The following is a 15819-nucleotide window of genomic DNA, read 5'->3' as shown; positions in this document are numbered from 1 at the left end:
TCAGTTTTCCACAATACACTTAAAGCAAAAAAGCAGACAATCTTAGAAAAAAGAAAAGGACAAAATGCTGATACTCAAAAAGGCAACACAATGCATTAAAATGTGCATACAGGACTCGATAAAAGAAATACACTTTTTTATATACAGTATATTACAATGATCAGTCAAATTACTCCTTTTTAGACTAATACGGTAAAATCTCCAGCCCGTGCAACCCACATCTCAGTTGCTCAACTGTATGTTACTCAGTATCAAACACAATTCAAAACTTATTGTAAAATGTGTCTCTCACAGATGAATTTTCGATTGTCATAACATGAACAATCATTCCACCCTGATGCCAAAGACTCAACACAGTTCTCATTTGTTCCACCATTGGGTTCTCCAGATGTCCAGAATCTGAAACAACAGATGAGCATTAGATGTTCAGTGGTGTTTTCTGTGTGATATGATGCTGACTGTGAGAATCATTTATTGATAATAATCAGTTACATTAAGTGATTTCTCACCCAGAGGTCAGTGTGCTGTCATCAACCCATTTCCATCTGTCCTCCACATCACTGTCAGTCAAACCAATCCAGAATCCATATACACCAGTTATCTTATTTGCAAACTCCTGGTTAAATAAATCAGGATAGCGATTATATTCAGTGTGAACGTACAAATACATGTGAATCTCTCTCATTCACTCTGATTGTCCACAGTATATTTCACTCACTTGTTCTTCTTTGTTGTTAATGATGATCAGATCTGCTCCTCTCTTTCTACAGAATCTTCGGCTCTCATTCCAGTTAATGTTTCCAGATGAAATGTAATACAAACTCAATTGATAATACCTCCATCTGTCTGTGTAAGCAGACAAAGTTAAGTTGTTAATCTGCTATCCCCCACACTGAATTTTACAGTTTATGTTGGTAAAAATGTTTTGCATTTAATGTAGTTAAGTATTACCAGTTCTTTCTAGAGCCTTGAAGATTCCATTATTCTCTTTAGTTAGTTGGTCTTTCTCTTCTCTGAGTTTGATATTGTTTGAAAGTAGTTGGTCTCTTTCTTGTGTGATGTTTTTGTTGTTGATGTTGTTGAACTGGTGAGTGTTTGTATGGATCAGGACACACAGCACTATGACTGCAGTCAGTAGAAGAAGACACAGCACCACCAAACACACCAGAACTGATCTGGGACTTCTGTTCCTCACACAATCACTTCCTGGTAGATTATAGAAATGATGTTAAGCTTTATATTCTCTCACTTACTGTAGCAAAGAAATGACTGTCATTACCGGTACACTGACGTGGTTGTTGTCCGTTTGTAATGAAGTCTGTCTGTGTCCTGAAGTCATCTGCACTCTTATGGATCTCCATCATCATCTCCACGCTCTCTGCGTCCACTCCCTGTATCTCATATTTAGACACACTGTGAAAAAGAACACAAGACATCTCGGACATGTTAAAGTCAGACATAGTCACCATGTGCCAATGCAAAATCTTAGTCTTGTGTGGTTCTTTGTATGCTGCTGATGCTCTGCTTAGTTTTATGACTGGTTAAATGACGCACCAAAACCAATCTGATATAAGATGTTTGATAAAAGAATCAGGTGACCTGTTTTTAATAGCATAGAGATCATCTTACTAAAATGCATTTTCAGCATATTTGATTCAGTGTGTCCTTTGGAAAAGATAAAGTCTGTGAGCTATTGGTGCTTAAAAGAAACTCTGAATACCCCAAACCAGGTTTGTTGTGAGTAAAGCTGATAATGTACATGATTGTGTTCATATTTTCTCTGTGCCGTAATATTTTACAGCACAACATAAATTAACTTAAATAAAATTGAACGAGTGCATTTGCCTTACGGTTCTTGTTTTGAATGGATTTGAAACGATCCAGCGCTGACGCAGGTCATTTAAATAGCAGATAGAACAACCAGCAAAAAAAAACTTACATTCAAATCCAAAACTCAGAACATCGTAATTTGTGTGAGCAGTTTTTTAATACTATTTAAATCACAAAATACCACGTGTTACAATTTGAGCAATGTTTTATTTGCATATTTCAAAGACAGAAAACAACTGTTAGAGTGAAAATACATTCAGACTTTTTTCATGTGGGCATATAGCATAACATTATTGCATATTTTAGCTATGCATGCTTTTTTGTCATATGGTTTCAACCGTAGTTAGAGCCTTTTATATTTATACATTTTGTAAATGCATCCTGTTTAGATAAACTCTTGTTTCTTTACTACTTACTACATAAACATCCATCTCATTTAACAGATCATTTTGAACTGTTTCTATCACTGATCCATTTACGATCCTTATCACATAAGAAATCATTCCATCCTGATGAATACTCAACACAGTTCTCTTTTTTTTGACCATTGGCTTCTCCCGACCTCCAGAATCTGAAACAACAGATGAACATTAGATGTTCAGTGTTTTTTGTCTGTGATATGATACTGACTGGGAGAATAATAATCCGTTACATTTAGTGATTTCTTACTCTGAGGTCATTGAGGTGCCATCAATCCATTTCCATGTTTCCTCCTCATCAACTTCAGACAAACCAACCCAGGTGTATTCTGTACCAACTGTATTCTCAACAAAATTCTGAGAGGATGAAACAGCTTTATTGTGCAGTAAATGTTTAATGTAACTTTTAGTTGACCTCGTATCTGCAGTAGCTACACAACGTTTACTCACTTCTTGTTCTTTGTTGTTAATGATGATCAGATCAGATCTTTCTCTCTACAGTATCTTCTGCTTTCACTTCATGTCTTCATCTCAGATGAAATGTAATACAAACTGGATTGATGGTATATTCATTCATCTGTAAACAACCATTTAAGTGATTTACCTGTTGTTCTCACCAACACTGATATTTTTTTTACAATTTAATCTGAACATTTACAGTACTTGTCATAGTTTTGGTGTAGTTCAAGATAACCTGCTTCATTTAGACTCTCCCACAGTCCATTTTCACTTTTGTTGTGAAAAGTGATTTTTTTTTAGGGCATACAGCACAGTTCTTGGCACCTGTTGACTCCCATAGTAGAAAAATACTTTATAATTATTTGTTCTGTTGAACACAAAAGAAGATATTTTGAAAAATGTAGGAAAACAAACAGTTATTTGCTACTTTTGACTACCAATGTAATTGTTCATACTATGACAGTCAATGATGGTCAGGAACGGTTCGGTTACAAGCATTTTTTCCAAATATCTTTCTCTGTGTTCAACCAAGAAATGAAATACTAGACATTGAGTAATTCATGACAGAACTATATTTTTTGGGTGAAAAGTTGAACTGCTATTTTTAAGAACACTTACTGGTACTGTGAAATGTTCTGTTAATATGGTCCGTGGCCTTTCCTGTGTAGTTCTTTGGAATCTGCTCTTCCCCATTTTTTATTCAGTTTTTAATGTTATTTCAAATGAAACAACAAAGCAGAACTGATCCAAGATCATCATAAATGTAAGAGCAACTTCGAGCAATGTTTTATTTGTAAACCAAATAGACAGGACATGATTCAAAGATTAAAAATAAAATGAGACTTTTACCATGTAAAAAGCACATGTATGGCACATGAGCAGGGATAAAACAATATCACACAGTTCAATGGTATTTATGTCTTTATTTCTTTATTTTATATGACTAAACATGCAGTTACAACAAATATTTCGATGCTATACTGATTGTAATGATTCTGTAGTTTTAAAGCTTTGTTGCGTGTATGATTTTAGACGCATGTGTCAAGAAGACATGCTACAGACACGTCAAGTAATCTGTGATGTTTCTAGCCCCGGAGCTTCTCACAAATCCATTTTCGAGCCTCAAAACATGAACAATCATTCCAGCCTGTTGAATGAGTCACAGCACAGTCTTCATTCCCTCCATAACTGTTGGGTTGTCCAGGTTTCCAGAAGCTGAAACAACAAAACAGCATTAGAGCTTCACTGATGCTTTCTGTGTGATATAAAGTCAAACTGATTGTAAAGAATAATTTAGTCATTTCTCACCTAATGGTGAGTCTGGAGCCATCGACCCATTTCCATCTGCCCTCTACATCATCGTCTGACAAACCAATCCAGATTTTATCCTCACCAGACATTTTCTGTAGTAAATCCTGACCAGAACAAAAAAGAGAAAAAGAATTGTATATTCTTGTGATCTTACTCGAACACAGACATACACACTCTCTTTGTCATACTTGTTCTTCTTTGTTGTTAATGATGACCAGATCTGCTCCTCTCTCTACACAGTCTCTTCTGCTCTCAGTCCAGTTCTTCAGCTCAGATGAAATCAAGTAAAAACTGAATTGAGAGTAAATCCATCCATCTGTAAACACAGTTCAGTTCGGCTTACAACCTATAGCGCAGTTCAGTTTATAAAATAACGTCACTGGACCATTTTAATATTGCATTGTTGTCTTTTGAGGTGCTTTACCATAAAGGTGTGTCCACAGTTTAATTTTCTCCAGATTTAACTGTTCAGCTAGTTTGGTAATATTATTGTACTTGACTCTCAGTTCGTCTCTCTCTTCTGTGATGTTATGGTTTGTATGGATCAGGACACACAGCACTATGACTGCAGTCAGTAGAAGAACACACAGCACCACCAAACACACTGCTCTGTAAAATCTGTTCCTCACACACTCACTACCTGATGATGACAAATGTGCAGATTAATGATGCAGCTGTGCTTAAAAGTTTGTGAACCCTTCAGAACTTCCACAACATCGTTGAAATCTGACAATGTTTTAAATTATATAAATATATACAAATTGTAGACATTGTAAAGGGTTTACAAACTTTGAATCACGGCTGTAGTACTCAATGTTTTTATGTTTCTTATAATAAGGAATTAAGTATCTGTACCTGTGTGGTTTCTCTTGAGGTCTTCTAATCCTCTATAGACTTCATGACTGTCCATATATAAATTGCCATACGTATTCATCGTTTCACGATCTTTGTTGGCGTTAATATTGGCGGAGGTTGTTCTGTGTAGTTCTATCCTGTACTAGCAGTTTTTGAAGAGCCTACTGTTGTGCTGAAGAGCACGCAATATCCTAAATTATAAATAATAACTTCCTGAAAAGATATAAGTCCTCAATCCAAGAATCTGAGTGAAGTGAAACCTTGTACGTACAAAATATAAGCTTAGCTAAATAAATTGTTAAATATTGTAGAATGGTCTTAAAAACTGTCGATCTTTGTAAAACCACTCCAATGCTTGCAGTCTCCTTAATAATTTCATCATCCTATAAAATGGAAACAATAATATTAACATCCTATTCTGTAAACCCAAATAGGTTCAAAATGTATGAAGTGTCACATCAAGGCAGGACAAGGAAAGGGGAAGCAACTCCATATGTTATAAAGACCGACAAAACATATTCAGTGAAAAGTAAACCAGACACATTTGAGGGTTGATAAGAAAATACTGATCAGCTGTAAAGTTTAAGTTTGCTCTAAAAGACTACGGGGAAAAAAAGTTAGCTCTGCATACTTAGGTAGCCTATAATGAGACTAGGTTTTTGATTGCTCTTGTGCTTTTTGTTGTCCTTATGCCGTTCCAATTGCTTCTATTGTTTACCTCTGTAAGTCGCTTTGGATAAAACCGTCTGCTAAATGACTAACTGTAAATAAATGAATAATTAATACAATATATATTTATTTTTCTTCAAAAGTCACCAATCAGAAAAACAAAAGAATGAGGCCTTATTATTGTGATGGAATAAATACTGTAATGCTGGGGCCACACCAAAAGCTTTTTATTTTAATCTTATAAGAGTTTTAAACGGTGAGAGACCACAAACATAAGGTGAAAAAATCCTAGATTTAATCGTTTTGCTCCTATAATGTGCAAACGACACACCAACAGATTTTCACATTTTTTGTGAACACATGCAGGAAATCTCGCGAATTCTCCCGAGACTTCAGAATGAGTTATTTATCACTGCACTGTAAGCTTTGTTCATTATATGTGTGTTCAATAAAACAAATGTGTACAAATAACCTTTTATGTTATTTAAAAAATATTATTCAGAGTGAGAAATTGCTCAAGCAGCGTCGTCTAAAGCATTTAAGGTGGCACAGCACTAGATATCATTTTATTGCAACTCAAATATTGGGCTATTAAGGTCTTCACAGTAAGAATAATAATACAGTTTTGTAAAAAAATATAGCTGCTGACATTATTACCCGGCTTCGCTAGCTCCACTAGACCTATTTTTTCAGTTCCACCTAAAGCATCCGCAAACTCGGACAACCACTACTGTCAATTGCACAAAGCCTGGTTTTTATAGAAATTATTCGTAATTGTGATGTTTGTAATGCTTTTGACAGAAAATTGACAGACTAAAGAACAGGGTTTGTTGAAGTGATAACTACGGTTGTTATACTTCTGTCCGCTGGCTTTCTGATTGGGGGTTGTTTTGTTGTCCTCAGAGTTTCCGCCACACATCAGGATTTCTGATTGAAAATATTCAACATGTTGAATATTTATGATTTGCGATCGGGGCGGCTCCGATGTTCTTCCGATCAGATTCATTCACTCTCAACACACATCACACCACAGGGAAATCCAATAAGATTATCTTTAGAGCCGTTGAAGATCATCAGGACTTTACCTAGGACTGTCGGAAGGGGAGAAATCGTCCCGATTATCTTTTGGTGTGGCCCCAGCTTAAGCTATTTTACTATTGGCAAAGGTTGTTTTAGAATGGTTATAATGAAACTGTTATATAATGTCAGGAAAGTGAAATTACTGTGTCTTCTTGTGTGTTACTTTGCTTATTTCTTAACCAGTGTATCAAATGTAATGGACTGGATGCAAGATTGTTATTTATTTATGTTTTAGTAATGGCTTATACGGCATTGGACAAGATGTTAGTTATTATTATTCATGTGTGGGTGTGGCTACCCATGAAAGGAGGAGTGAAACAGGACAGTTGTATGCACAAGTGCTGTTCATGGATGAACTTGTCCAGGCAAGTCTAGGGATGAGGTCACTTTCGGTCATGAACGTTGTCGGTTTAAGTTAGTTCAAGGACACAACGAGGTATAAAAGCAAATACTGCAGACCAGCAGTATACACCAACGCTAGAAACCCTGAAATATATAAGTCAGAGTCTACAGCCTTTCTCTCAGCTTAAGATTTCTTGCTTTTCCTTTGTTAAAGTTGCTATCTACAGCTTTGTGAAGAGGTTTAAAAGGAAACTCTTTCGGAAAAATGTTTACTGCAGCTTAGAAGAACTTAATGCACAATACAGAGTAATGCAAATATTTAGTAACATGATGAGTTTTGACTGACTTCCATTTTGAAAAGGGCTGTCAAAGCAATTTGTACTTTTATACACTTACATTCTTTCTGCCGCCATGTTGTTTTTCTATCCTATGAATGATCTTATTCCAAAAATATAATTTGCCATTGTCGGTATGTTGGAGTTAAGGTTGTTGGATGTTGTTTTTGTGTAGTTATGTCCTGCACTGAAATTAAAACATGAAGGCTGGCAACGTTCCTGACTGCTTTTGGTCTCTGCCATAGTTCTACTCCTTGACCAGAAAACAATTTCCATATTTCTTGGTTTGTACGTATCACTTTGTGATGTGGGGGAAGTTTTCTGGTAGTCGGTCCAATCTACAGTACAAACTAGGTCAATTTTTTTTGTTTCAGTTTAGTTTATTTAAAGGTCTAGTCAGTGAAATATATCGACAAGGTAACAAATTGCAACCAACTGCTCACTTTCGAAACACTACGACGGCTGACAGAACATGGCGAAATTCATAAAAGGGGACCTGCAGTGAATGGAGTTAGAAATTGCTAATTCTAACGCTTCATCGTGTAAACACTTTATACACCTCTGAAGGCCTAGCTATGTATATTATATTGCATTTCTATCAATAGATCATCCCAAATATTACACACTGGACCTTTAAGGCCAAAAAAAATAGTGTACAAGATCATTATAGTTATTTTTTAGTTGCTTTGCTAGTTTTATTTTGCATTTTAGCAAAATGAAACCATATGTGGTCAATGTGTAAGATCATGTAACTTCCAAGAAATGCATGAAAAGTCGACGAAAGTCCACAAAAAGTGAATAAAAAATGTTGCTGTCTATTGTCTGAAATGACCTAATAGTCCTAATGTTCATGCAACAAATGTCCTTGGTGTTAATAATTTACTGAATTAACTTTTAACAGCTAATTAAAATATATTTCTCTCACAGATCCATTTTTTTATTTTAGAACATGAATTATCATTCCACCCTGATCTGAAAGACTCCGCACAGTTCTCTCTTGAACCGCCGTTGGGTTCTCGAAGCGCCCAGAAGCTGAAACAACAAATGAGCATTAGATCGTCAGCGCTGTTTTCTGTGTGATGTGATACTGACTGTTATACTGACTTGTGATTTCTTACTCTGAGGTCATTGTGCTGCCATCAACCCATTTCCATCTGCTCTCCACATCACTGTCAGACAAACCAATCCAGGTTTCTTCTCCGCCAGTAACATTGAGAACAAACTCCTGAGAAAATGAGTTGGAATTGCAATTGTCATGGTTAAACAGACATGCAGCATTTATTTTCTCTTTCTTCACAGCATGTGAAGTGAAAGTGACCTATTTGTCAGATATGGTGACCCATACCCGAAATGTGACCTCTGCTTTTAACCCATTCAGTGAGTACTGAACACACACACTGCAAGTCGTGAACACATGTACACTCGGAGCAGTGTCCAGCTAAACGCCCGCGGTAGCAAGTAGGGGTAAGGTGCCTTGCTCAAGGGCACCTCAGTCATTACCCGCCGGGCCTGAGAATCGAACCGGCCACTTTCTGGTCACAAGTCCGACTCTCTAAACATTAGTTTCACTCACTTGTTCCTCTTTGTTGTTAATGATGATCAGATCTGCTCCTCTCTCTCTACAGTCTCTTCTGCTCTCAGTCCAATTGTTCTTCTCAGATGAAATGAAGTACAGACCGAATTCGTAGTAAATCCATCCATCTGTAAACACATTTTTTTTGTTTCTGATCACACAAAAAGGGGTGCTTACAAAATGTTTGTACTACAACTACATTCTTTTAATGTTAAATATTTGTGTTTTTTGTTTTGATGTAGTACAAGATTACCATGAAGATGTCCCCACAGCTCGTTTTTCTCCTGATTCTGTTGTTCGCTTATTTTATTAACATTATTGTACTTGACTTTTAATTCTGCTGTTTCTTCTGTGATGTTGGTATATTTGGATAATAGTTTATTTTTCTCTTTATATATGTTTATATATTTAGTTAGTAGTTGGTCTCTCTCTTCTGTGATGTTTATATATTTGGTTAGTAGCTGGTTTCTCTCTTCTGTGATGTTGGTATATTTGGTTAGTAGTTGGTCTCTCTCTTCTGTGATGTTGGTATATTTGGTTAGTAGTTGGTCTCTCTCTTCTGTGATGTTGGTATATTTGGTTAGTAGTTGGTCTCTCTCTTCTGTGATGTTGGTATATTTGGTTAGTAGTTGGTCTCTCTCTTCTGTGATGTTGGTATATTTGGTTAGTAGTTGGTCTCTCTCTTCTGTGATGTTGGTATATTTGGTTAGTAGTTGGTCTCTCTCTTCTGTGATGTTTATATATTTGGTTAGTAGCTGGTTTCTCTCTTCTGTGATGTTTATATATTTGGTTAGTAGTTGGTTTCTCTCTTCTGTGATGTTGGTATATTTGGTTAGTAGTTGGTCTCTCTCTTCTGTGATGTTGGTATATTTGGTTAGTAGCTGGTTTCTCTCTTCTGTGATGTTGGTATATTTGGTTAGTAGTTGGTTTCTCTCTTCTGTGATGTTGGTATATTTGGTTAGTAGTTGGTTTCTCTCTTCTGTGATGTTGGTATATTTGGTTAGTAGTTGGTCTCTCTCTTCTGTGATGTTTATATATTTGGTTAGTAGCTGGTTTCTCTCTTCTGTGATGTTTATATATTTGGTTAGTAGTTGGTCTCTCTCTTCTGTGATGTTTATATATTTGGTTAGTAGTTGGTCTCTCTCTTCTGTGATGTTTATATATTTGGTTAGTAGCTGGTTTCTCTCTTCTGTGATGTTTATATATTTGGTTAGTAGTTGGTTTCTCTCTTCTGTGATGTTGGTATATTTGGTTAGTAGCTGGTTTCTCTCTTCTGTGATGTTGGTATATTTGGTTAGTAGTTGGTCTCTCTCTTCTGTGATGTTTATATATTTGGTTAGTAGCTGGTCTCTCTCTTCTGTGATGTTTATATATTTGGTTAGTAGTTGGTCTCTCTCTTCTGTGATGTTTATATATTTGGTTAGTAGTTGGCCTCTCTCTTCTGTGATGTTTATATATTTGGTTAGTAGCTGGTTTCTCTCTTCTGTGATGTTTATATATTTGGTTAGTAGCTGGTTTCTCTCTTCTGTGATGTTTATATATTTGGTTAGTAGCTGGTCTCTCTCTTCTGTGATGTTTATATATTTGGTTAGTAGTTGGTCTCTCTCTTCTGTGATGTTTATATATTTGGTTAGTAGTTGGTCTCTCTCTTCTGTGATGTTTATATATTTGGTTAGTAGTTGGCCTCTCTCTTCTGTGATGTTTATATATTTGGTTAGTAGCTGGTTTCTCTCTTCTGTGATGTTTATATATTTGGTTAGTAGCTGGTTTCTCTCTTCTGTGATGTTTATATATTTGGTTAGTAGCTGGTCTCTCTCTTCAAAGAGAATTTCGCTTTTGATGTGACAGTTATGGTTGTTTCTACCTATCCGAATACACAGCACTATGACTGTCAGAAGAACACATGGCAGCACCAAACACACTAGAACTGATCTGGGATTTCTCTTCTTCACATGCTTACTTCCTGAAGATAAAAGACGTGAGGTTAAGCTTGCATTTGATGCCTTTTACTCTATTTTAGTTTTTTTAGCAATAAAATGATTGGCATTACCGGAACACTGAAGTGGTTGTTGTCTGTTTGGATTGGAGTCTGTCTGTGTCCTGAATTCATCTCCAGTCTCATGGATATCCACCCTCTCGCTGTCCATTCCCTGGACCTCAATCTTGTGCACATTGCGATTAGACATTTCTGGTCTTTGACAGTCTATCGCTAGTTAACTGGTTGTGATGAAAGTTCTTCCTGTGTAGTTCGTATGTCGCCGCTCTGCTCGTCTCTGCTTTTGAGTCCGTTGAACACTAAATACTGGTTAGAATGAAACCACAAAACGGAAACATCTAAGATCAATGTGTGAAGACAAAGAACAATGTATAGAAATAAGCTTTAATTTGTTTAGAGTCTCATTAGCACGAATTGCAGAAAAAAAGAAAAATATATATTTGTCCATGCTTAATGTAAATGTGACATACATTACAAAAAGTCTCATAACAAAACAGCATTAGTGCTATTGGCTGCACCTTTTACTTGTATTGTCTTTAGTAAGCACAGCAAGATGAAACCATCTGAGATCTTGTGACATAAAAAAAGACAAGTTTTGAGCTGCACCGGAAGTGATGTCGGTCGATTGTTCCTGTGTGGTTATGTTAAGATGGCCTGCACGGCTTTGAAGAGCTTTTACTTAAAAAAATACGACACACCATCACAGTCAAACCTGTGTGATATCCTGTTGTTCTTTAATAATAATGACTTTCTTTATACACAATTACTCCCTTATACACTATCTTCCTGAAAAAAAACGAATCAGAGTAGCAGTCTTCAGTCTAGAAGTGTTTAAGCATAACACAAAATGTAGATCACGAAAAGGCTTGGGTAAACCATGGTAAAAGAAACAGCTGCAGTTAGACTTCTGCCAACAATGAGCCTTAGCACACCTCTTTTTAAGACCAACACACCCATGGGCGCACAAATGAGCAGGGCAAGATATCCAGCATGATATCCAGTCTATTCATTTCTACTTTTATTTACCAATCTTGTGGGTTAGAGCAGCAGTCGTAGACATGAAGCTAGCTTTTAGTTTCCTGTTTAAAAGGTGTAGTTATTTGTGCAACTTTGCAATGTCAGCACCATTGCCATTTACTACATGCTGGTACTATACACATCACACTGAGCAGATGTCAAACTGTACTGTACAATATGCAACGCTGTGGTCTATCCTCTCTATCTTTTAATATGTCCTGTAAAAGGTTAAAGTTATAGTTCACCCAAAAATTTAAATTCTGTCACCATTTACAAACTCTCTTGTCATTTCTAACCTGTATGACTTTCTTTCTTACACAAAACACAAAGTAAGTTCATTTGAAGAATGTTGGTAAAATGTTGGTCACCGTACAGCTGTATCTATCTTCTATAAATGTGATCGAACTAAACACTTCGAAGATACCCCATACACAAAAATGGTGCTATTTAGCACTAAAATCATTGCTGCTTATAATCATACGGGAACCACTATTAGTGCTATATAGCACCGTATCTTGGGGCTTCATAGGTTCTTTTTTAGGGTGACCGAGGTGCTATATAGCTTCGTTTCCGTATAAAGAGACTGTTAAGCCCCTCTATGGTGCTTCAGCGGTTGTATATTGCACTTCAGTCATTGCAAGGGTTCACAACACAGCCCCTCCCCAAGAGTCTGAAACAATTTATGATTGGCTCTTTTCACTAAAAGGTGCAACTTTGCCCATTGAACTTTTCTTTATTCATACAAAAGGCATGAACAGTTTTCCTCTATGTATTTCTGTTATCTTCTCATGATGTAGCTCCCCACATCATTAACTGAAAGTTAATGCATACCCATAGAACGTTTGTCAACCAATCAGATTGAAGCATTCAACAGCACGGTGGTATAAAAACATTTAATGGATAGCAAAATATAATTTTCTTCTTATATTTTTTATCTTAAAGCACTGAAGAAATATGAATTGTGGAAGTGGAAGTAATAAATATTCCGTAAACATTGCAGCATGTCTCACCTAAGAAGCCTTACACAACACATTTTTGTCATGATTCTGCCTGCTCTTGTCTTGATTTTCTGGTCTAGGAGCAGAATCATGACAGACCCACGTGTTTTATGTGGAGAGGAACATATTATGGTCAATCAGGACATAATATGCGTTCTCTCCTGTCTCGTCATTTGGCCCTGCCCCTCTCGTTTCTAGTATAGCTCTCCTCCTGTGTCGCATTACCCACACCTGCCCATCGTTATCCCCTTTGTTAGTCTCCCTATATAATACCCTCTTGTCTATTGTCTTGTGGTCGTTGGTTGTACAATATCCCTTGCTTGTACTCCTAACTGTGTCCTTGAAACCTTGTCAAGTAACGTATAGTCTAGTCTTAGTGTTTAATATTGAGTTCTTGTTGAGTGTTTAGTAATCCGTTTATCATATTTGTTATTGTGTACTGTTTTGTTACTCCCTCGTGGGTTTTTGTTTTGTTCCTGTTTTATTATTTATTAAAGTCTTGTTAACCCCTTCATCTCCTGTTGCCTGCGCTTGGGTTCGTTCTGTGATTCCCGACAGAACCAACGAGCCACTACAGAACCCAGCGGCAGCATGGACACTGACCGGTCCAGCTTGGCCCGTCGCCTCTGCAGTCTTCGCCAGGGGAATGAGACTGTGGATGAGTATGTGGGGAGGTTCCTGGACATCGCGGAACAAGGTGCGTTCGGAGAGAGGGAGCTGGCGGTGCTTTTCAACGCCGGTCTCAGAGAGCCACTCTCTCGCTCCGAGATGAGGGCGATGAGGCCGTTGGATTTCGACGCCGTGTGGGTAACTGCCGCAGAGCGTTCGGAGTCCGCGACCTCATCGAACCCATTTTGCTCATCTCCGCTGGTAGCGATACCCGAGAGTGGTCCTCTACAGATGGGTGTTGTGGGCATTGCCACGCACCACTCTCCAGCCTCTGCAGCCTCTCCACAACCGCCCAGTCTCACTGGCAAGCGGGGGAGACGGGAATCCTGGGGGTCCTCGTCCGAGGCCTCCAATCCCGAGCCGCCCATGCCCTTCTCATCATTCTTTCAGCCGACCACCAGGCGGGTGGCTCGGCTGAAGAAGAAGAGGCAACGGAGGGCGGGTCGAAGTCCGGTGGTCCCAAGTCCGGTGGTCCCAAGTCCGGTGGTCCCAAGTCCGGTGGTCCCAAGTCCGGTGGTCCCAAGTCCGGTGGTCCCAAGTCCGGTGGTCCCAAGTCCGGTGGTCCCAAGTCCGGTGGTCCCAAGTCCGGTGGTCCCAAGTCCGGTGGTCCCAAGTCCGGTGGTCCCAAGTCCGGTGGTCCCAAGTCCGGTGGTCCCAAGTCCGGTGGTCCCAAGTCCGGTGGTCCCAAGTCCGGTGGTCCCAAGTCCGGTGGTCCCAAGTCCGGTGGTCCCAAGTCCGGTGGTCCCAAGTCCGGTGGTCCCAAGTCCGGTGGTCCCAAGTCCGGTGGTCCCAAGTCCGGTGGTCCCAAGTCCGGTGGTCCCAAGTCCGGTGGTCCCAAGTCCGGTGGTCCCAAGTCCGGTGGTCCCAAGTCCGGTGGTCCCAAGTCCGGTGGTCCCAAGTCCGGTGGTCCCAAGTCCGGTGGTCCCAAGTCCGGTGGTCCCAAGTCCGGTGGTCCCAAGTCCGGTGGTCCCAAGTCCGGTGGTCCCAAGTCCGGTGGTCCCAAGTCCGGTGGTCCCAAGTCCGGTGGTCCCAAGTCCGGTGGTCCCAAGTCCGGTGGTCCCAAGTCCGGTGGTCCCAAGTCCGGTGGTCCCAAGTCCGGTGGTCCCAAGTCCGGTGGTCCCAAGTCCGGTGGTCCCAAGTCCGGTGGTCCCAAGTCCGGTGGTCCCAAGTCCGGTGGTCCCAAGTCCGGTGGTCCCAAGTCCGGTGGTCCCAAGTCCGGTGGTCCCAAGTCCGGTGGTCCCAAGTCCGGTGGTCCCAAGTCCGGTGGTCCCAAGTCCGGTGGTCCCAAGTCCGGTGGTCCCAAGTCCGGTGGTCCCAAGTCCGGTGGTCCCAAGTCCGGTGGTCCCAAGTCCGGTGGTCCCAAGTCCGGTGGTCCCAAGTCCGGTGGTCCCAAGTCCGGTGGTCCCAAGTCCGGTGGTCCCAAGTCCGGTGGTCCCAAGTCCGGTGGTCCCAAGTCCGGTGGTCCCACCTGCACCCAGTCCAGAGTCAAGTCCTGCCCTGCCGGCCTTCCAGCCGGCGTCAAGTCCTGTTCTTCAGCCGGACCCTCCCAGAACCTCTGGGCCTTTGCGCTCTCGAGCGCCGCCCCCCAGGGTGTACCCTGGTACTCCGCGCTTCCGAGCGCCAGGGACAAAGACTGTTCCCCCTTGTGCCAATCCCTTCGGATTTACCCCCCTGGACTCTTGTGTTCCCCCCATGAACTCTTGTGTTCCCCCACCCCCCCCCTCCCCTGTTTGTTATTTTTATTATGTCACCCCAACCCATTGATTATTCTTGCCTGTCTGCCCTTGTTGTTTTTTACCATGTTTTGTTGGATGTTGTCCGTTTCCTTGTCAAGTAACGTATAGTCTAGTCTTAGTGTTTAATATTGAGTTCTTGTTGAGTGTTTAGTAATCCGTTTATCATATTTGTTATTGTGTACTGTTTTGTTACTCCCTCGTGGGTTTTTGTTTTGTTCCTGTTTTATTATTTATTAAAGTCTTGTTAACCCCTTCATCTCCTGTTGCCTGCGCTTGGGTTCGTTCTCTGTGATTCCTGACAATTTTTTCTTGCAGATTTACAGTGTACATCAAGCTTATACGCAACCATTTTCTCTAAATCTGATTTAAATCCAATGGTAGAAGACAGCGAATTCGGTTGTCAAGAGGCTGTAACGTCCGTCAATCAAACTGTAGATCGGTGGAGATCCCTCCCATATCCACTTGCAGGATAAATCACTTAAACATTATAATCCGTGTGGCTTTTTAACAATATAAATTGTTGTTTTTAG

The 15819-nt window shown here is 39.8% G+C and overlaps 4 protein-coding genes across 7 annotated transcripts in view; 2 read left to right on the top strand and 2 right to left on the bottom strand.

The window, feature by feature from the left end:
- Positions 1 to 15819, top strand: part of cadm2a (cell adhesion molecule 2a) — a 279639-nt gene that overhangs the window by 158260 nt on the left and 105560 nt on the right. The gene's annotated exons all lie outside the window — the stretch shown is intronic.
- LOC306889204 (CD209 antigen-like protein C) lies at positions 3614 to 5261 on the bottom strand. The gene is made up of 5 exons (XM_079447940.1): positions 4875 to 5261; positions 4444 to 4659; positions 4208 to 4335; positions 4017 to 4123; positions 3614 to 3923 (listed from the first exon to the last, which is right to left on the bottom strand). Exons 1-5 carry the CDS (start codon positions 4951 to 4953, stop codon positions 3794 to 3796), a joined length of 660 nt encoding a protein of 219 aa, XP_079304066.1. The 5' UTR covers positions 4954 to 5261; the 3' UTR covers positions 3614 to 3793.
- Positions 7672 to 11148, bottom strand: LOC306889525 (uncharacterized protein). The gene is made up of 5 exons (XM_079448568.1): positions 10924 to 11148; positions 9127 to 10836; positions 8874 to 9001; positions 8419 to 8525; positions 7672 to 8332 (listed from the first exon to the last, which is right to left on the bottom strand). Exons 1-5 carry the CDS (start codon positions 11057 to 11059, stop codon positions 8206 to 8208), a joined length of 2208 nt encoding a protein of 735 aa, XP_079304694.1. The 5' UTR covers positions 11060 to 11148; the 3' UTR covers positions 7672 to 8205.
- On the top strand, positions 13178 to 15544 carry LOC306889965 (uncharacterized protein). Its single transcript, XM_079449368.1, has 2 exons — positions 13178 to 14501; positions 15008 to 15544. The coding sequence occupies exons 1-2, from the start codon at positions 13476 to 13478 to the stop codon at positions 15395 to 15397; spliced, it is 1416 nt and encodes a 471-aa protein (XP_079305494.1). The 5' UTR covers positions 13178 to 13475; the 3' UTR covers positions 15398 to 15544.

The sequence above is a fragment of the Barbatula barbatula genome (assembly GCF_947034865.1).
Source record: "Barbatula barbatula genome assembly, chromosome: 24".
Taxonomy (NCBI): Eukaryota; Metazoa; Chordata; class Actinopteri; order Cypriniformes; family Nemacheilidae; genus Barbatula; species Barbatula barbatula.
Note: the sequence above shows the minus strand (reverse complement) of the source record. Positions and strands in the feature narration are given on the sequence as shown.

Coding starts and splice junctions, on each gene's coding strand:
- LOC306889525 (XM_079448568.1), bottom strand. CDS start 11,059: ATGTCTAATCGCAATGTGCACAAGATTGAGGTCCAGGGAATGGACAGC. Junction 10,837..10,923: donor ACAACCACTTCAGTGTTCCG/GTAATGCCAATC, acceptor TTTTATCTTCAG/GAAGTAAGCATGTGAAGAAG. Junction 8,333..8,418: donor GGCAGCACAATGACCTCAGA/GTAAGAAATCAC, acceptor TTGTTGTTTCAG/CTTCTGGGCGCTTCGAGAAC.
- LOC306889204 (XM_079447940.1), bottom strand. CDS start 4,953: ATGAATACGTATGGCAATTTATATATGGACAGTCATGAAGTCTATAGA. Junction 4,660..4,874: donor CCTCAAGAGAAACCACACAG/GTACAGATACTT, acceptor TGTCATCATCAG/GTAGTGAGTGTGTGAGGAAC. Junction 4,124..4,207: donor TTAACAACAAAGAAGAACAA/GTATGACAAAGA, acceptor TGTTCTGGTCAG/GATTTACTACAGAAAATGTC.
- LOC306889965 (XM_079449368.1), top strand. CDS start 13,476: ATGGACACTGACCGGTCCAGCTTGGCCCGTCGCCTCTGCAGTCTTCGC. Junction 14,502..15,007: donor GTCCGGTGGTCCCAAGTCCG/GTGGTCCCAAGT, acceptor GGTGGTCCCAAG/TCCGGTGGTCCCACCTGCAC.